General features: G+C 39.4%; 2 protein-coding genes across 2 annotated transcripts in view; one reads left to right on the forward strand and one right to left on the reverse strand.

Annotated features, from left to right (window-relative positions):
• Window positions 1-3944, forward strand: part of ptprdb (protein tyrosine phosphatase receptor type Db) — a 133797-nt gene extending 129853 nt beyond the window's left edge. Inside the window, exons 40-45 of the mRNA XM_028408344.1 lie at window positions 274-452; window positions 561-687; window positions 1555-1680; window positions 1770-1924; window positions 2286-2421; window positions 2521-3944. Of these exons, the coding sequence (XP_028264145.1) occupies window positions 274-452; window positions 561-687; window positions 1555-1680; window positions 1770-1924; window positions 2286-2421; window positions 2521-2589 (792 nt within the window). The 3' untranslated portion in view covers window positions 2590-3944. The remainder of the gene's footprint in view (window positions 1-273; window positions 453-560; window positions 688-1554; window positions 1681-1769; window positions 1925-2285; window positions 2422-2520) is intronic.
• Window positions 690-18477, reverse strand: part of kdm4c (lysine (K)-specific demethylase 4C) — a 45479-nt gene continuing 27691 nt past the window's right edge. Inside the window, exon 24 of the transcript XR_003670917.1 lies at window positions 690-707. The gene's annotated coding sequence lies outside the window, so the exon portion shown is untranslated. The remainder of the gene's footprint in view (window positions 708-18477) is intronic.

Consider the following 18477-nt stretch of genomic DNA (forward strand, 5'->3'; position numbering starts at 1 on the left):
AACTTCCATTTATGTAATTTTCCTGCATAACTGCAGATGCTGCACCAATCTGCTGGTCACCACTGAACAAGAGTGAGTGACTTAGTGAGCCTTGCCATGACCTGGGTCATGTACTTATTCATACAACTGCAGGGCACATAGCTGCATAATCACCTTAGAATTTCAATCACTACTGTCATTTTGCTGCTTTGTCTTACTTATTTTAGGCCCATATCAAATATGTTCTTATGTCAGCCTGTGTAATATTAAAAAATGATTTATTTTCCATGCCAGCGTCTGGCCAGTGCCAAGGCCCACACATCACGGTTTGTGAGTGCCAATCTGCCATGCAACAAGTTCAAGAACCGCCTGGTGAACATCATGCCCTATGAGACCACACGGGTGTGTCTGCAGCCAATCAGAGGAGTGGAGGGCTCTGACTACATCAACGCCAGCTTTATTGATGGATATAGGTTAGAGAAAATGAATTCAAACATCAGTTATTCTCTGTTGTTGTTATATGCCTATCTGTGCAAGACGGTTTATACACACTTGTCCTGTGTATTTGTGTTTGTATGCAGGCAGCAGAAGGCCTACATAGCAACCCAAGGCCCGCTGGCTGAGACCACAGAGGACTACTGGAGGATGCTGTGGGAACACAACTCCACCATAGTTGTTATGTTAACCAAACTGAGAGAAATGGGGAGGGTACGGACACACACACACACGCTCACACAATATAATGTAATCAAGCACACTGTGTAGCCCTGCAGGGAAACAAACCTCTAATTCTGCCAGTATAAGGGCTTGTAGTCTGGTGATGATTACAGGGATCAAAGCTGGCGACAGCTAGTTTAAGTGTCCATATTGATATCTTTAAACTTGACAATGTGCCAGAAAGTACAGAGAATTTTGTAATAAAGGGGTACAGGCTCTGAAGGAAACTGAATTAAATTCCTTAAGATTAGCTGCAGCTTTTGAACTATAGTGCACTATTCCAGTGCAGCTTGTCGATCCCTTACTTCAGACAGTGATTTGCTTTTGATTACATGATCATTTTTGCCTAAGCATGTACTGTAACATCACACATAGTACTGTAATTCAGGGATATGACTTTCTGAAATGGATTTTTTTAAGGCTGAGCAATCAGCAGCCCCTTATTCTTCTATTGACTTTCCTTTATCACTTTGTGTACTGTGAACTGTAAAAAGCAATGCTCCTAAAACACATGACGGAACACCCTTTTGATGTGTGAAGTTAAAAAAAATATGTGGTTCAATATGGCTGTCTTACAGCTAATCAGCTGTACTTTTGATGGAAACGTATCAGAACTGAAATATAATACATTAAATATAATAAATGTTCCTGAGAGTGCACACAGCACAGTGACAAAGTGACATGACTTATATATCACGAACATCACATCTCATCTGGCACCAGATTGCCTCCAATGAATGAATTTCACAAGTTATGGAGACATTTTCATGATAAAGAAGCCAGAAATCATTCTTTCTAACTAAATCCTTCAAACATAATGTAGCCTCTGAAGAGAAGCCTTTGCTCTCTCCTCCACAGGAGAAGTGTCATCAGTACTGGCCTGCAGAGCGCTCAGCCAGGTACCAGTACTTTGTGGTGGATCCCATGGCGGAGTACAACATGCCCCAGTACATCCTTCGAGAGTTCAAAGTCACCGATGCCAGGGTGAGTCATCAGTTTTGTGTTTATGTGTGTGACAGAGAAATTTCAAGGGGGATTTTTAAAAAATATAACATACATTTTTTTGTTTTTAGGATGGCCAATCACGAACAGTTCGTCAGTTCCAGTTCACTGATTGGCCAGAGCAAGGAGTGCCAAAGTCAGGGGAGGGATTCATTGATTTTATTGGCCAGGTGCACAAAACTAAAGAACAGTTTGGCCAGGATGGGCCAATCACTGTGCACTGCAGGTAAGACCTATGTTTCAACAAAGCCCTCAATGTATATATATTATTCATTAGGATGAGCAGACTGGTGTCAAACTAAATGTATCAAAACTCCATTTGATATAGTATGTTTTAGAAGAGTTCCATCTCTCCAGGACAGACTTGTAGACATTTTTAAGTTTAACTGCACTATTAGGTACCCGTCTACAGAGAGTACAGAGCAGGACAGCTGTGGCTCAGCAGGTAGATTAACGCTCTCCCTGATAACATCTCCTTGCGTGTCTGGCTATTAGGTTGAGTCCAATTTATTATATTGTACATAACTGCAGTTATAACTGTTTTTTCATATCCAGCTCTAAATATGTTGCAACCTGTGTGCCTACAGTGCTGGAGTAGGAAGGACCGGTGTGTTCATCACCCTCAGTATTGTGCTGGAGAGGATGAGGTATGAAGGAGTGGTGGACATCTTCCAGACTGTCAAGATGCTGCGCACCCAGAGACCTGCCACCGTTCAGACAGAGGTGAGCTCCACCACTTTCTCTCCATTTATCTTAAAGAAACACTCACTCCTATTTTCTGTTATCTCTTTACTGACCTGATACTCTTCTGCTTCCCTCCAGGACCAGTATCAGTTCTGCTACCGGGCCAGTCTGGAGTACCTGGGAAGCTTTGATCACTATGCAACATAAACCCAGTGGCTGTCTTCCATGCCACATCCAACCCAGTGCAGCTTTCTTGAGTCATACACAACCTGAATCATGCACTAGGCTGCGATGTGTGCGTGTGTGAAGATTTAGCCACCACATGCAGAGTGAAGGGGGGACCATCGGCTAATCCCGTACCCAGAAACAGCACGTCTAACTGAGCCATAGCAACCTGCTTGACAAGGGTGTTTTCCTTCCACCCTCAGCCCAAACACACCCATTGGTCAGTCTGAAGAAGCAACTTCAACCACTGTTCCAATCAGAATACTTGATCAGATATAGATTTTATTTGGTTCAGTGCTTTTGTGAGGCACCTAAAAGGTTCTTTCTTTGTTTTGTGGTTGTTTGGGTGTGGAACTTTCACCTCGTTCGCCACCAGTGTAGCATCACCAACCTAAATACAGGAGCCGGCTACAGTATTTTTCTTGTCACAGGAAAACAAGTTTTTTTTATTATTTTATTGATTTTTCTATCATGAGGACTGTCTAGAAGGAGTCTCACAAATACATCTTCTGGAAGCCTCATGGACTGAAAAGAACTGGGACTTTTGAGCACCAGAGAATTGCCAACAGGAGAAGAAGAAAACACAGAGCACACAGTATTAAAAAGACAAAGAACACACATCCAAAAAAAAAAAAGACACCGACAAGTGTTTTTTTTTCTGTTTTATTTTGGAAACAGACTCTCGTTTCCCAGGAATGAAAAAAAAAGAAGATATTTCTACCATACAGTAAGAAACACCACCAATTCAACCTTATGCTTCACGATTTAAGATAAGGGAAGTTTAAGAGAGGTCTAAAAATGCATACCACAAAGTAAAACATTCATTTAGTTTTTTAGAAAACAAAAAAAATAGTTTTTTTAAATGGATATTTCTTTATGGCACGTTCTGCTTCTTTTGTTTGTTTTTGACTTTGGTCCCCACTGACAATACGACAAAAAAAAAAAGTTGTACTTTTTTTTTCTGTGTAATCCAATGAGCTGTAGCCCTTTTTTAAAAAGTGATGCGGTACTGTTTTTAAATGTACAATCAAATCTAGTGTGGAAATGTTCACATTTCTGGAAAAAAATGCCACCTGAGTGTCACTCTCCTGTATTCTCCACCAAACTATCTTTTTGATAAACACATCGCATGCACCACCTCTTCGCCTCATCACGATCTCGCCTGCAGTGTCCCAAGACCTGAAGAGGAGGGTTGTTGTTGTTGTTTGTTTTTTTTTATTATTATTATTATTTGTAGGGTCCCAGTATTGACGCTGCTGCTACCACACATATGAAACCCCCACTAAGTCGTTCTGTGTGTACATCAAAAAAAAAAAAACACGAGTACAGAAAGTATGCACGGAAAGTAAAATACATTTATTTATGTGTCCAAATAAGCTTCACAAAGATTTCTAGAAAGGGATGTAGAGGAAAAAAAGGGGGTGGGGTCTGGGGAAGGAAGGATTTTCTCACTGGAATGCTCACCTTTGATTTTACTCTGTGTCTGATTCAGTGTGCAATAAGTAGATGTATTATATATTTTTGTGTCAAATCACTAACTGCAGTTATATGCCATGATGATGATGGTGATGATGATGATATTAATGATATTGATAAAGGTGCATCATTATTCCAGACACAACACGGTTCCCGCCACCATTTAATGTGTCCGGACAGGGGGGGAAATGTGACCTCTGACCCTGTTAGGAAAGTATAGAGCTTTTATCATAAATGTCACCACTCCAGTAGATGATGTCATCCTCCTTTGTGTCACAGCAACCAACGAATGATCATATTTCAAACAGCATCTAATAAGTATTTTAATTTTAGATTTCTAGTGCCTTATATTACACGCCTATTTTGATAAAGTTACTTTTAAGGGTTTTTGTGTATTTTATGTATGTTTGTATGTGTGTGAACTTGAATGTCTGTGTATATGATTTTGTTATGTTAGAGTACGTGGAAGTGTTTTGTGCGTTCAATTATCTGCTATGAAGGTTTGAATGGAAGGCTTTCTGTAGGCTGGATGGCCGTACTCATCAATTTAAACCCAGCAGCATTATATCTCTTTTAATAACTCACTTATCTTACATGAGACTCAACTACAGACAAAACGTGGTTGCAGAATAGGTTACTATTAGCAAGGCTGTCTGATCATTTTGGACTAAATATAACTTTTCACCTCTTACACAATCTTTGCCATTAACTCAGCTGGCTCAGCTGCACGGAAATCTACACAAAGCTGAACGACATGTCTGTCAAATCAAAACCATATAAGTATGCCTCCCACCTGAAAACCCTTCACCTGAAGTCAGTCCTCCTTCTGATGTTTTTATATGTGTTAACAACAAAGGCTGAGAGGTGCTATGTCCCCAACGACACAGAACCTGCGTCATTTTTTTTTTTGTACCTGCATTAACCGTATAGTTTTCCACCATCTTACTACAGTAACCCTGTTGTCGATTGTTTTTATTTTTTTGTATGCATGGTACCACTTTTGAAATGCCCCTTTGGTCACACCTGTTATGGGAAGACTTGCACTTTCTCTCTTTTTACTATGCACTAATACTAGTATTCTAATATCTCTGATAGCCCCCCCCCAACCCAGAAAAGGAGTCTTACCTTGATCTCAAGTTTAAGATGGACCCTGTAATGCTCACATGGTTGTGTATATGTAAATAACACAAAACACAAGAGAGTAATTGAAATAAATAAATGAATGAATGAATAAATAAATAAATAAATAAATGGCAAGAGTAAAAGAAATTTAACAGATATAGAGTGATATATAAGTACAAGGATGCACCTGAAATCACCGTTATATGGCACAGCAGTTTGTGCAATACATCACTTTGTGGCTTTGTCGTACCACAAAAGAGAAGTTTCACAAATAAAAGTGTTCTATTTTACCCCGCCCAATGTATCATGTAGATGAATTAAACTGGAGTTTATAAATTGTATAAACATGAAAATATGGTGTGTTACTTGGATCAGTTACCTCCAGTTGGTCTGTACATGTAAACCTTTTTTGTTTTGTTTTGTTTTGTTTTGTTTCTTTTGTTTTGTTTTGTTTCATTTTTCTGCTCCGAGTCAACAAGTGCTTTTTATTTTCATACATTGGTTCTCGGAGCGTGTGAAAACTGAAAAACAGGTCTGTATGGATTTCTGTTCTTTATCGACACAAGTTTCATTTGTTACAAATAAACTCAAGTGAAATACATCATGCCGCCTCTGTCATTTTTGATTATTGATAATGTGTTATTTAGGATAGAAATCCGTTTTTAGTTGCTGATCGTAGACTACCTCTGTGCAGGTTATTAGAAAACATCAACACCAGCTTTGCAAATTGTTCTTGTTATATTTGTAACTTAGCAGCTTATTCCTGTTAGTAATTTGTCAAAACACTGACTTTCTTGTCACTACATAGATATTATGTAGTGACAAGTGAAGACAAGTGTACAAGTGTAGTGTAGTGATAATATTATATATATTATATATATATTGTATATACATAGAGATATCTGAGATATTGAAGCTAGCTGTAATCCTTATAAATCATGTTGATGACAACACTATTAGGCTACTATAGCAGAAAATTACCATTTGTTATTAGTTTGATTGCCATGGCAATCAAACTCTTGTTCTTCTACGTCTTTATTAGTTTGATTGCCATGGCAATCAAACTCTTGTTCTTCTACGTCTTTATTATTAGTTTGATTGCCATGGCAATCAAACTCTTGTTCTTCTACGTCTTTATTATTATTATTATTATTATTCTTCCGTACGTTTTTTGGCTCAGCATATCTTCAGAATGCATGGGCCGATTCAAACCATTCAAACATCAAAAGATTCAGCTCATTAAGGACATTCCCGGAAACCTTCAATAATAATTACAAATATTATAATATTAAAAATATTAAACATTTTCCACCCTCAAATTAACATTGGAGTCAATGGGAGAGCCCTTCAAACCATGCATTTTGCAAAATGCTACTGCTCCTACAAATATTAAGTTAGAGAAACCATTCGAGGCTTAAAATACTTCCAACGTCTTGGTCTTCAAAAGTTGTATTCAGAATTTGGAAGTTCAGCTCCGTCTTCAAATGCCAGGGGATTAAAGATGAAGTGGTTTTTGAGGTCTCTTCTGAGTTTAACATTAGTGTGTATTGCGTGGAATGTTGGGAGCTAGAGTGGGTGAGTCATCGCTCAGAGTGCGGGAGGGAAAAAAATTAAACCAGTTTCTGCGTTTCTATCCTGCTGTCACGTCTGCACCTTTTATCTGACAGGGATAATTTGGCCACCAGTTCGAAGGAAAAATGGTCTGGGTTCTGTTGGTGTCGGTCTTAAAACTCAACACCAAACAGTTTTGCCTGTAGATCGAGCTGTTCGGGGAGAGTGCCGGTCATTCCTCCATTAAGACATAATGTAAAACCAAAAACAGAGAAGCAGAGCTGCCATATTTTCTAACTCGCCGCCATCTCCACATCTTCGACATCCCAGACATAAAAATCGTACCAGTTGTAGAGCAACTTCTTGGGATTCTGACGGTGTTCTTATTTTTTGTCTAAAGTCTTCGGTTTGGAGAATATGAGACGTTGTTCGGAGGGTGGTTTTACATAGGAAATGCATTAGGAGGGGGAAAGAGAGCTGCAGTTAGGGGCAGCTGATAAACATTCCGGTTGCCATGGATGCAGGCAGGCAGGCAGGCAGGCAGGGCCGTTACCATGGTGACAGACTGACTCACTAGAAGCATACAAAGCAGCCATATTTGTAGTCTTTATCAGACTTTAAGCATTATATCTGTCACATTGATCATCCTTCAGCTGTATACTACTTTTCCACATTCAAATCACACAGCCTGAGCTTCTTATAGTCTTATGGTATTATTCCACCCTCAGACCTTCCATATGGTATATTCACAGGCTATTCTTTAAGGTCGTGACTTCATGCTGTTCTTGTCTTCAGCTGTTTCTCTTTCATATCTTCATAATATTAAAACATTTTCTACTTTTCCAGATAAGAGCTTCATCTTTCTAAATTCTTAACTGTGTTTCAGCAAATTAAGTTCAGATTGCAGATTCTCCAGCAATTCAGAGCAATCGTTCACATCAGCATTCAAAGCAAAGCTTCAGCTGCGGCAATCAAACTTGCATTTTCTTCAGGAAATGCTTTTCTAGTTATTATTAGTTTGATTGCCATGGCAATCAAACTCTTGTTCTTCTACGTCTTTATTATTCTTATTATTATTCTTCCGTACGTTTTTTGGCTCAGCATATCTTCAGAATGCATGGGCCGATTCAAACCATTCAAACATCAAAAGATTCAGCTCATTAAGGACATTCCCGGAAACCTTCAATAATAATTACAAATATTATAATATTAAAAATATTAAACATTTTCCACCCTCAAATTAACATTGGAGTCAATGGGAGAGCCCTTCAAACCATGCATTTTGCAAAATGCTACTGCTCCTACAAATATTAAGTTAGAGAAACCATTCGAGGCTTAAAATACTTCCAATGTCTTGGTCTTCAAAAGTTGTATTCAGAATTTGGAAGTTCAGCTCCGTCTTCAAATGACAGGGGATTAAAGATGAAGTGGTTTTTGAGGTCTCTTCTGAGTTTAACATTAGTGTGTATTGCGTGGAATGTTGGGAGCTAGAGTGGGTGAGTCATCGCTCAGAGTGCGGGAGGGAAAAAAATTAAACCAGTTTCTGCGTTTCTATCCTGCTGTCACGTCTGCACCTTTTATCTGACAGGGATAATTTGGCCACCAGTTCGAAGGAAAAATGGTCTGGGTTCTGTTGGTGTCGGTCTTAAAACTCAACACCAAACAGTTTTGCCTGTAGATCGAGCTGTTCGGGGAGAGTGCCGGTCATTCCTCCATTAAGACATAATGTAAAACCAAAAACAGAGAAGCAGAGCTGCCATATTTTCTAACTCGCCGCCATCTCCACATCTTCGACATCCCAGACATAAAAATCGTACCAGTTGTAGAGCAACTTCTTGGGATTCTGACGGTGTTCTTATTTTTTGTCTAAAGTCTTCGGTTTGGAGAATATGAGACGTTGTTCGGAGGGTGGTTTTACATAGGAAATGCATTAGGAGGGGGAAAGAGAGCTGCAGTTAGGGGCAGCTCATAAACATTCCGGTTGCCATGGATGCAGGCAGGCAGGCAGGCAGGCAGGGCCGTTACCATGGTGACAGACTGACTCACTAGAAGCATACAAAGCAGCCATATTTGTAGTCTTTATCAGACTTTAAGCATTATATCTGTCATATTGATCATCCTTCAGCTGTATACTACTTTTCCACATTCAAATCACACAGCCTGAGCTTCTTATAGTCTTATGGTATTATTCCACCCTCAGACCTTTCATATGGTATATTCACAGGCTATTCTTTAAGGTCATGACTTCATACTGTTCTTGTCTTCGGCTGTTTCTCTTTCATATCTTCATAATATTAAAACATTTTCTACTTTTCCAGATAAGAGCTTCATCTTTCTAAATTCTTAACTGTGTTTCAGCAAATTAAGTTCAGATTGCAGTTTCTCCATCAATTCAGAGCAATCACTCACATCAGCGTTCAAAGCAATGCTTCAGCTGCGGCAATCAAACTTGCATTTTCTTCAGGAAATGCTTTTCTAGTTATTATTATTCTTCCGTACGTTTTTTGGCTCAGCATATCTTCAGAATGCATGGGCCGATTCAAACCATTCAAACATCAAAAGATTCAGCTCATGCAGGACATTCCCGGAAACCTTCAATAATAATTACAAATATTATAATATTAAAAATATTTAACATTTTCCACCCTCAAATTAACATTGGAGTCAATGGGAGAGCCCTTCAAACCATGCATTTTGCAAAATGCTACTGCTCCTACAAATATTAAGTTAGAGAAACCATTCGAGGCTTAAAATACTTCCAACGTCTTGGTCTTCAAAAGTTGTATTCAGAATTTGGAAGTTCAGCTCCGTCTTCAAATGATAGGGGATTAAAGATGAAGTGGTTTTTGAGGTCTCTTCTGAGTTTAACATTAGTGTGTATTGCGTGGAATGTTGGGAGCTAGAGTGGGTGAGTCATCGCTCAGAGTGCGGGAGGGAAAAAAATTAAACCAGTTTCTGCGTTTCTATCCTGCTGTCACGTCTGCACCTTTTGTCTGACAGGGATAATTTGGCCACCAGTTCGAAGGAAAAATGGTCTGGGTTCTGTTGGTGTCGGTCTTAAAACTCAACACCAAACAGTTTTGCCTGTAGATCGAGCTGTTCGGGGAGAGTGCCGGTCATTCCTCCATTAAGACATAATGTAAAACCAAAAACAGAGAAGCAGAGCTGCCATATTTTCTAACTCGCCGCCATCTCCACATCTTCGACATCCCAGACATAAAAATCGTACCAGTTGTAGAGCAACTTCTTGGGATTCTGACGGTGTTCTTATTTTTTGTCTAAAGTCTTCGGTTTGGAGAATATGAGACGTTGTTCGGAGGGTGGTTTTACATAGGAAATGCATTAGGAGGGGGAAAGAGAGCTGCAGTTAGGGGCAGCTGATAAACATTCCGGTTGCCATGGATGCAGGCAGGCAGGCAGGCAGGCAGGGCCGTTACCATGGTGACAGACTGACTCACTAGAAGCATACAAAGCAGCCATATTTGTAGTCTTTATCAGACTTTAAGCATTATATCTGTCACATTGATCATCCTTCAGCTGTATACTACTTTTCCACATTCAAATCACACAGCCTGAGCTTCTTATAGTCTTATGGTATTATTCCACCCTCAGACCTTCCATATGGTATATTCACAGGCTATTCTTTAAGGTCGTGACTTCATGCTGTTCTTGTCTTCAGCTGTTTCTCTTTCATATCTTCATAATATTAAAACATTTTCTACTTTTCCAGATAAGAGCTTCATCTTTCTAAATTCTTAACTGTGTTTCAGCAAATTAAGTTCAGATTGCAGATTCTCCAGCAATTCAGAGCAATCGTTCACATCAGCATTCAAAGCAAAGCTTCAGCTGCGGCAATCAAACTTGCATTTTCTTCAGGAAATGCTTTTCTAGTTATTATTAGTTTGATTGCCATGGCAATCAAACTCTTGTTCTTCTACGTCTTTATTAGTTTGATTGCTGCAAAGCAATCAAACTCTTGTTCTTCTACGTCTTTATTATTATTATTATTATTATTATTATTCTTCCGTACGTTTTTTGGCTCAGCATATCTTCAGAATGCATGGGCCGATTCAAACCATTCAAACATCAAAAGATTCAGCTCATGCAGGACATTCCCGGAAACCTTCAATAATAATTACAAATATTATAATATTAAAAATATTAAACATTTTCCACCCTCAAATTAACATTGGAGTCAATGGGAGAGCCCTTCAAACCATGCATTTTGCAAAATGCTACTGCTCCTACAAATATTAAGTTAGAGAAACCATTCGAGGCTTAAAATACTTCCAACGTCTTGGTCTTCAAAAGTTGTATTCAGAATTTGGAAGTTCAGCTCCGTCTTCAAATGATAGGGGATTAAAGATGAAGTGGTTTTTGAGGTCTCTTCTGAGTTTAACATTAGTGTGTATTGCGTGGAATGTTGGGAGCTAGAGTGGGTGAGTCATCGCTCAGAGTGCGGGAGGGAAAAAAATTAAACCAGTTTCTGCGTTTCTATCCTGCTGTCACGTCTGCACCTTTTATCTGACAGGGATAATTTGGCCACCAGTTCGAAGGAAAAATGGTCTGGGTTCTGTTGGTGTCGGTCTTAAAACTCAACACCAAACAGTTTTGCCTGTAGATCGAGCTGTTCGGGGAGAGTGCCGGTCATTCCTCCATTAAGACATAATGTAAAACCAAAAACAGAGAAGCAGAGCTGCCATATTTTCTAACTCGCCGCCATCTCCACATCTTCGACATCCCAGACATAAAAATCGTACCAGTTGTAGAGCAACTTCTTGGGATTCTGACGGTGTTCTTATTTTTCGTCTAAAGTCTTCGGTTTGGAGAATATGAGACGTTGTTCGGAGGGTGGTTTTACATAGGAAATGCATTAGGAGGGGGAAAGAGAGCTGCAGTTAGGGGCAGCTGATAAACATTCCGGTTGCCATGGATGCAGGCAGGCAGGCAGGCAGGCAGGGCTGTTACCATGGTGACATGCTGACACACTAGAAGCATACAAAGCGGCCATATTTGTAGTCTTTATCAGACTTTAAGCATTATATCTGTCATATTGATCATCCTTCAGCTGTATACTACTTTTCCACATTCAAATCACACAGCCTGAGCCTCTTATAGTCTTATGGTATTATTCCACCCTCAGACCTTTCATATGGTATATTCACAGGCTATTCTTTAAGGTTGTGACTTCATACTGTTCTTGTCTTCAGCTGTTTCTCTTTCATATCTTCATAATATTAAAACATTTTCTACTTTTCCAGATAAGAGCTTCATCTTTCTAAATTCTTAACTGTGTTTCAGCAAATTAAGTTCAGATTGCAGATTCTCCAGCAATTTAGAGCAATCGTTCACATCAGCGTTCAAAGCAAAGCTTCAGCTGCGGCAATCAAACTTGCATTTTCTTCAGGAAATGCTTTTCTAGTTATTCTTATTATTATTCTTCCGTACGTTTTTTGGCTCAGCATATCTTCAGAATGCATGGGCCGATTCAAACCATTCAAACATCAAAAGATTCAGCTCATTAAGGACATTCCCGGAAACCTTCAATAATAATTACAAATATTATAATATTAAAAATATTAAACATTTTCCACCCTCAAATTAACATTGGAGTCAATGGGAGAGCCCTTCAAACCATGCATTTTGCAAAATGCTACTGCTCCTACAAATATTAAGTTAGAGAAACCATTCGAGGCTTAAAATACTTCCAATGTCTTGGTCTTCAAAAGTTGTATTCAGAATTTGGAAGTTCAGCTCCGTCTTCAAATGACAGGGGATTAAAGATGAAGTGGTTTTTGAGGTCTCTTCTGAGTTTAACATTAGTGTGTATTGCGTGGAATGTTGGGAGCTAGAGTGGGTGAGTCATCGCTCAGAGTGCGGGAGGGAAAAAAATTAAACCAGTTTCTGCGTTTCTATCCTGCTGTCACGTCTGCACCTTTTATCTGACAGGGATAATTTGGCCACCAGTTCGAAGGAAAAATGGTCTGGGTTCTGTTGGTGTCGGTCTTAAAACTCAACACCAAACAGTTTTGCCTGTAGATCGAGCTGTTCGGGGAGAGTGCCGGTCATTCCTCCATTAAGACATAATGTAAAACCAAAAACAGAGAAGCAGAGCTGCCATATTTTCTAACTCGCCGCCATCTCCACATCTTCGACATCCCAGACATAAAAATCGTACCAGTTGTAGAGCAACTTCTTGGGATTCTGACGGTGTTCTTATTTTTTGTCTAAAGTCTTCGGTTTGGAGAATATGAGACGTTGTTCGGAGGGTGGTTTTACATAGGAAATGCATTAGGAGGGGGAAAGAGAGCTGCAGTTAGGGGCAGCTCATAAACATTCCGGTTGCCATGGATGCAGGCAGGCAGGCAGGCAGGCAGGGCCGTTACCATGGTGACAGACTGACTCACTAGAAGCATACAAAGCAGCCATATTTGTAGTCTTTATCAGACTTTAAGCATTATATCTGTCATATTGATCATCCTTCAGCTGTATACTACTTTTCCACATTCAAATCACACAGCCTGAGCTTCTTATAGTCTTATGGTATTATTCCACCCTCAGACCTTTCATATGGTATATTCACAGGCTATTCTTTAAGGTCATGACTTCATACTGTTCTTGTCTTCGGCTGTTTCTCTTTCATATCTTCATAATATTAAAACATTTTCTACTTTTCCAGATAAGAGCTTCATCTTTCTAAATTCTTAACTGTGTTTCAGCAAATTAAGTTCAGATTGCAGTTTCTCCATCAATTCAGAGCAATCACTCACATCAGCGTTCAAAGCAATGCTTCAGCTGCGGCAATCAAACTTGCATTTTCTTCAGGAAATGCTTTTCTAGTTATTATTATTCTTCCGTACGTTTTTTGGCTCAGCATATCTTCAGAATGCATGGGCCGATTCAAACCATTCAAACATCAAAAGATTCAGCTCATGCAGGACATTCCCGGAAACCTTCAATAATAATTACAAATATTATAATATTAAAAATATTTAACATTTTCCACCCTCAAATTAACATTGGAGTCAATGGGAGAGCCCTTCAAACCATGCATTTTGCAAAATGCTACTGCTCCTACAAATATTAAGTTAGAGAAACCATTCGAGGCTTAAAATACTTCCAACGTCTTGGTCTTCAAAAGTTGTATTCAGAATTTGGAAGTTCAGCTCCGTCTTCAAATGATAGGGGATTAAAGATGAAGTGGTTTTTGAGGTCTCTTCTGAGTTTAACATTAGTGTGTATTGCGTGGAATGTTGGGAGCTAGAGTGGGTGAGTCATCGCTCAGAGTGCGGGAGGGAAAAAAATTAAACCAGTTTCTGCGTTTCTATCCTGCTGTCACGTCTGCACCTTTTGTCTGACAGGGATAATTTGGCCACCAGTTCGAAGGAAAAATGGTCTGGGTTCTGTTGGTGTCGGTCTTAAAACTCAACACCAAACAGTTTTGCCTGTAGATCGAGCTGTTCGGGGAGAGTGCCGGTCATTCCTCCATTAAGACATAATGTAAAACCAAAAACAGAGAAGCAGAGCTGCCATATTTTCTAACTCGCCGCCATCTCCACATCTTCGACATCCCAGACATAAAAATCGTACCAGTTGTAGAGCAACTTCTTGGGATTCTGACGGTGTTCTTATTTTTCGTCTAAAGTCTTCGGTTTGGAGAATATGAGACGTTGTTCGGAGGGTGGTTTTACATAGGAAATGCATTAGGAGGGGGAAAGAGAGCTGCAGTTAGGGGCAGCTGATAAACATTCCGGTTGCCATGGATGCAGGCAGGCAGGCAGGCAGGCAGGGCTGTTACCATGGTGACATGCTGACACACTAGAAGCATACAAAGCGGCCATATTTGTAGTCTTTATCAGACTTTAAGCATTATATCTGTCATATTGATCATCCTTCAGCTGTATACTACTTTTCCACATTCAAATCACACAGCCTGAGCTTCTTATAGTCTTATGGTATTATTCCACCCTCAGACCTTTCATATGGTATATTCACAGGCTATTCTTTAAGGTTGTGACTTCATACTGTTCTTGTCTTCAGCTGTTTCTCTTTCATATCTTCATAATATTAAAACATTTTCTACTTTTCCAGATAAGAGCTTCATCTTTCTAAATTCTTAACTGTGTTTCAGCAAATTAAGTTCAGATTGCAGATTCTCCAGCAATTCAGAGCAATCGTTCACATCAGCATTCAAAGCAATGCTTCAGCTGCGGCAATCAAACTTGCATTTTCTTCAGGAAATGCTTTTCTAGTTATTATTAGTTTGATTGCCGTTGCTAGGCAATCAAACTCTTGTTCTTCTACGTCTTTATTAGTTTGATTGCCGTTGCTAGGCAATCAAACTCTTGTTCTTCTACGTCTTTATTATTATTATTATTATTATTATTATTATTCTTCCGTACGTTTTTTGGCTCAGCATATCTTCAGAATGCATGGGCCGATTCAAACCATTCAAACATCAAAAGATTCAGCTCATGCAGGACATTCCCGGAAACCTTCAATAATAATTACAAATATTATAATATTAAAAATATTTAACATTTTCCACCCTCAAATTAACATTGGAGTCAATGGGAGAGCCCTTCAAACCATGCATTTTGCAAAATGCTACTGCTCCTACAAATATTAAGTTAGAGAAACCATTCGAGGCTTAAAATACTTCCAATGTCTTGGTCTTCAAAAGTTGTATTCAGAATTTGGAAGTTCAGCTCCGTCTTCAAATGATAGGGGATTAAAGATGAAGTGGTTTTTGAGGTCTCTTCTGAGTTTAACATTAGTGTGTATTGCGTGGAATGTTGGGAGCTAGAGTGGGTGAGTCATCGCTCAGAGTGCGGGAGGGAAAAAAATTAAACCAGTTTCTGCGTTTCTATCCTGCTGTCACGTCTGCACCTTTTGTCTGACAGGGATAATTTGGCCACCAGTTCGAAGGAAAAATGGTCTGGGTTCTGTTGGTGTCGGTCTTAAAACTCAACACCAAACAGTTTTGCCTGTAGATCGAGCTGTTCGGGGAGAGTGCCGGTCATTCCTCCATTAAGACATAATGTAAAACCAAAAACAGAGAAGCAGAGCTGCCATATTTTCTAACTCGCCGCCATCTCCACATCTTCTACATCCCAGACATAAAAATCGTACCAGTTGTAGAGCAACTTCTTGGGATTCTGACGGTGTTCTTATTTTTTGTCTAAAGTCTTCGGTTTGGAGAATATGAGACGTTGTTCGGAGGGTGGTTTTACATAGGAAATGCATTAGGAGGGGGAAAGAGAGCTGCAGTTAGGGGCAGCTGATAAACATTCCGGTTGCCATGGATGCAGGCAGGCAGGCAGGCAGGCAGGGCCGTTACCATGGTGACAGACTGACTCACTAGAAGCATACAAAGCAGCCATATTTGTAGTCTTTATCAGACTTTAAGCATTATATCTGTCATATTGATCATCCTTCAGCTGTATACTACTTTTCCACATTCAAATCACACAGCCTGAGCTTCTTATAGTCTTATGGTATTATTCCACCCTCAGACCTTTCATATGGTATATTCACAGGCTATTCTTTCAGGTCGTGACTTCATACTGTTCTTGTCTTCAGCTGTTTCTCTTTCATATCTTCATAATATTAAAACATTTTCTACTTTTCCAGATAAGAGCTTCATCTTTCTAAATTCTTAACTGTGTTTCAGCAAATTAAGTTCAGATTGCAGATTCTCCAGCAATTCAGAGCAATCACTCACATCAGCGTTCAAAGCAATGCTTCAGCTGCGGCAATCAAACTTGCATTTTCTTCAGGAAATGCTTTTCTAGTTATTAGTTTGATTGCCGTTGCTAGGCAATCAAACTCTTGTTCTTCTACGTCTTTATTATTATTATTATTATTATTATTCTTCCGTACGTTTTTTGGCTCAGCATATCTTCAGAATGCATGGGCCGATTCAAACCATTCAAACATCAAAAGATTCAGCTCATTAAGGACATTCCCGGAAACCTTCAATAATAATTACAAATATTATAATATTAAAAATATTTAATATTTTCCACCCTCAAATTAACATTGGAGTCAATGGGAGAGCCCTTCAAACCATGCATTTTGCAAAATGCTACTGCTCCTACAAATATTAAGTTAGAGAAACCATTCGAGGCTTAAAATACTTCCAACGTCTTGGTCTTCAAAAGTTGTATTCAGAATTTGGAAGTTCAGCTCCGTCTTCAAATGCCAGGGGATTAAAGATGAAGTGGTTTTTGAGGTCTCTTCTGAGTTTAACATTAGTGTGTATTGCGTGGAATGTTGGGAGCTAGAGTGGGTGAGTCATCGCTCAGAGTGCGGGAGGGAAAAAAATTAAACCAGTTTCTGCGTTTCTATCCTGCTGTCACGTCTGCACCTTTTATCTGACAGGGATAATTTGGCCACCAGTTCGAAGCAAAATGGTCTGGGTTCTGTTGGTGTCGGTCTTAAAACTCAACACCAAACAGTTTTGCCTGTAGATCAAGCTGTTCGGGGAGAGTGCCGGTCATTCCTCCATTAAGACATAATGTAAAACCAAAAACAGAGAAGCAGAGCTGCCATATTTTCTAACTCGCCGCCATCTCCACATCTTCGACATCCCAGACATAAAAATCGTACCAGTTGTAGAGCAACTTCTTGGGATTCTGACGGTGTTCTTATTTTTTGTCTAAAGTCTTCGGTTTGGAGAATATGAGACGTTGTTCGGAGGGTGGTTTTACATAGGAAATGCATTAGGAGGGGGAAAGAGAGCTGCAGTTAGGGGCAGCTCATAAACATTCCGGTTGCCATGGATGCAGGCAGGCAGGCAGGCAGGCAGGGCCGTTACCATGGTGACAGACTGACTCACTAGAAGCATACAAAGCAGCCATATTTGTAGTCTTTATCAGACTTTAAGCATTATATCTGTCACATTGATCATCCTTCAGCTGTATACTACTTTTCCACATTCAAATCACACAGCCTGAGCTTCTTATAGTCTTATGGTATTATTCCACCCTCAGACCTTTCATATGGTATATTCACAGGCTATTCTTTAAGGTCGTGACTTCATACTGTTCTTGTCTTCAGCTGTTTCTCTTTCATATCTTCATAATATTAAAACATTTTCTACTTTTCCAGATAAGAGCTTCATCTTTCTAAATTCTTAACTGTGTTTCAGCAAATTAAGTTCAGATTGCAGTTTCTCCAGCAATTCAGAGCAATCGTTCACATCAGCATTCAAAGCAATGCTTCAGCTGCGGCAATCAAACTTGCATTTTCTTCAGGAAATGCTTTTCTAGTTATTATTATTCTTCCGTACGTTTTTTGGCTCAGCATATCTTCAGAATGCATGGGCCGATTCAAACCATTCAAACATCAAAAGATTCAGCTCATGCAGGACATTCCCGGAAACCTTCAATAATAATTACAAATATTATAATATTAAAAATATTAAACATTTTCCACCCTCAAATTAACATTGGAGTCAATGGGAGAGCCCTTCAAACCATGCATTTTGCAAAATGCTACTGCTCCTACAAATATTAAGTTAGAGAAACCATTCGAGGCTTAAAATACTTCCAACGTCTTGGTCTTCAAAAGTTGTATTCAGAATTTGGAAGTTCAGCTCCGTCTTCAAATGATAGGGGATTAAAGATGAAGTGGTTTTTGAGGTCTCTTCTGAGTTTAACATTAGTGTGTATTGCGTGGAATGTTGGGAGCTAGAGTGGGTGAGTCATCGCTCAGAGT

This window comes from Parambassis ranga, chromosome 1, assembly GCF_900634625.1.
Source record: "Parambassis ranga chromosome 1, fParRan2.1, whole genome shotgun sequence".
Classification (NCBI taxonomy): domain Eukaryota; kingdom Metazoa; phylum Chordata; class Actinopteri; family Ambassidae; genus Parambassis; species Parambassis ranga.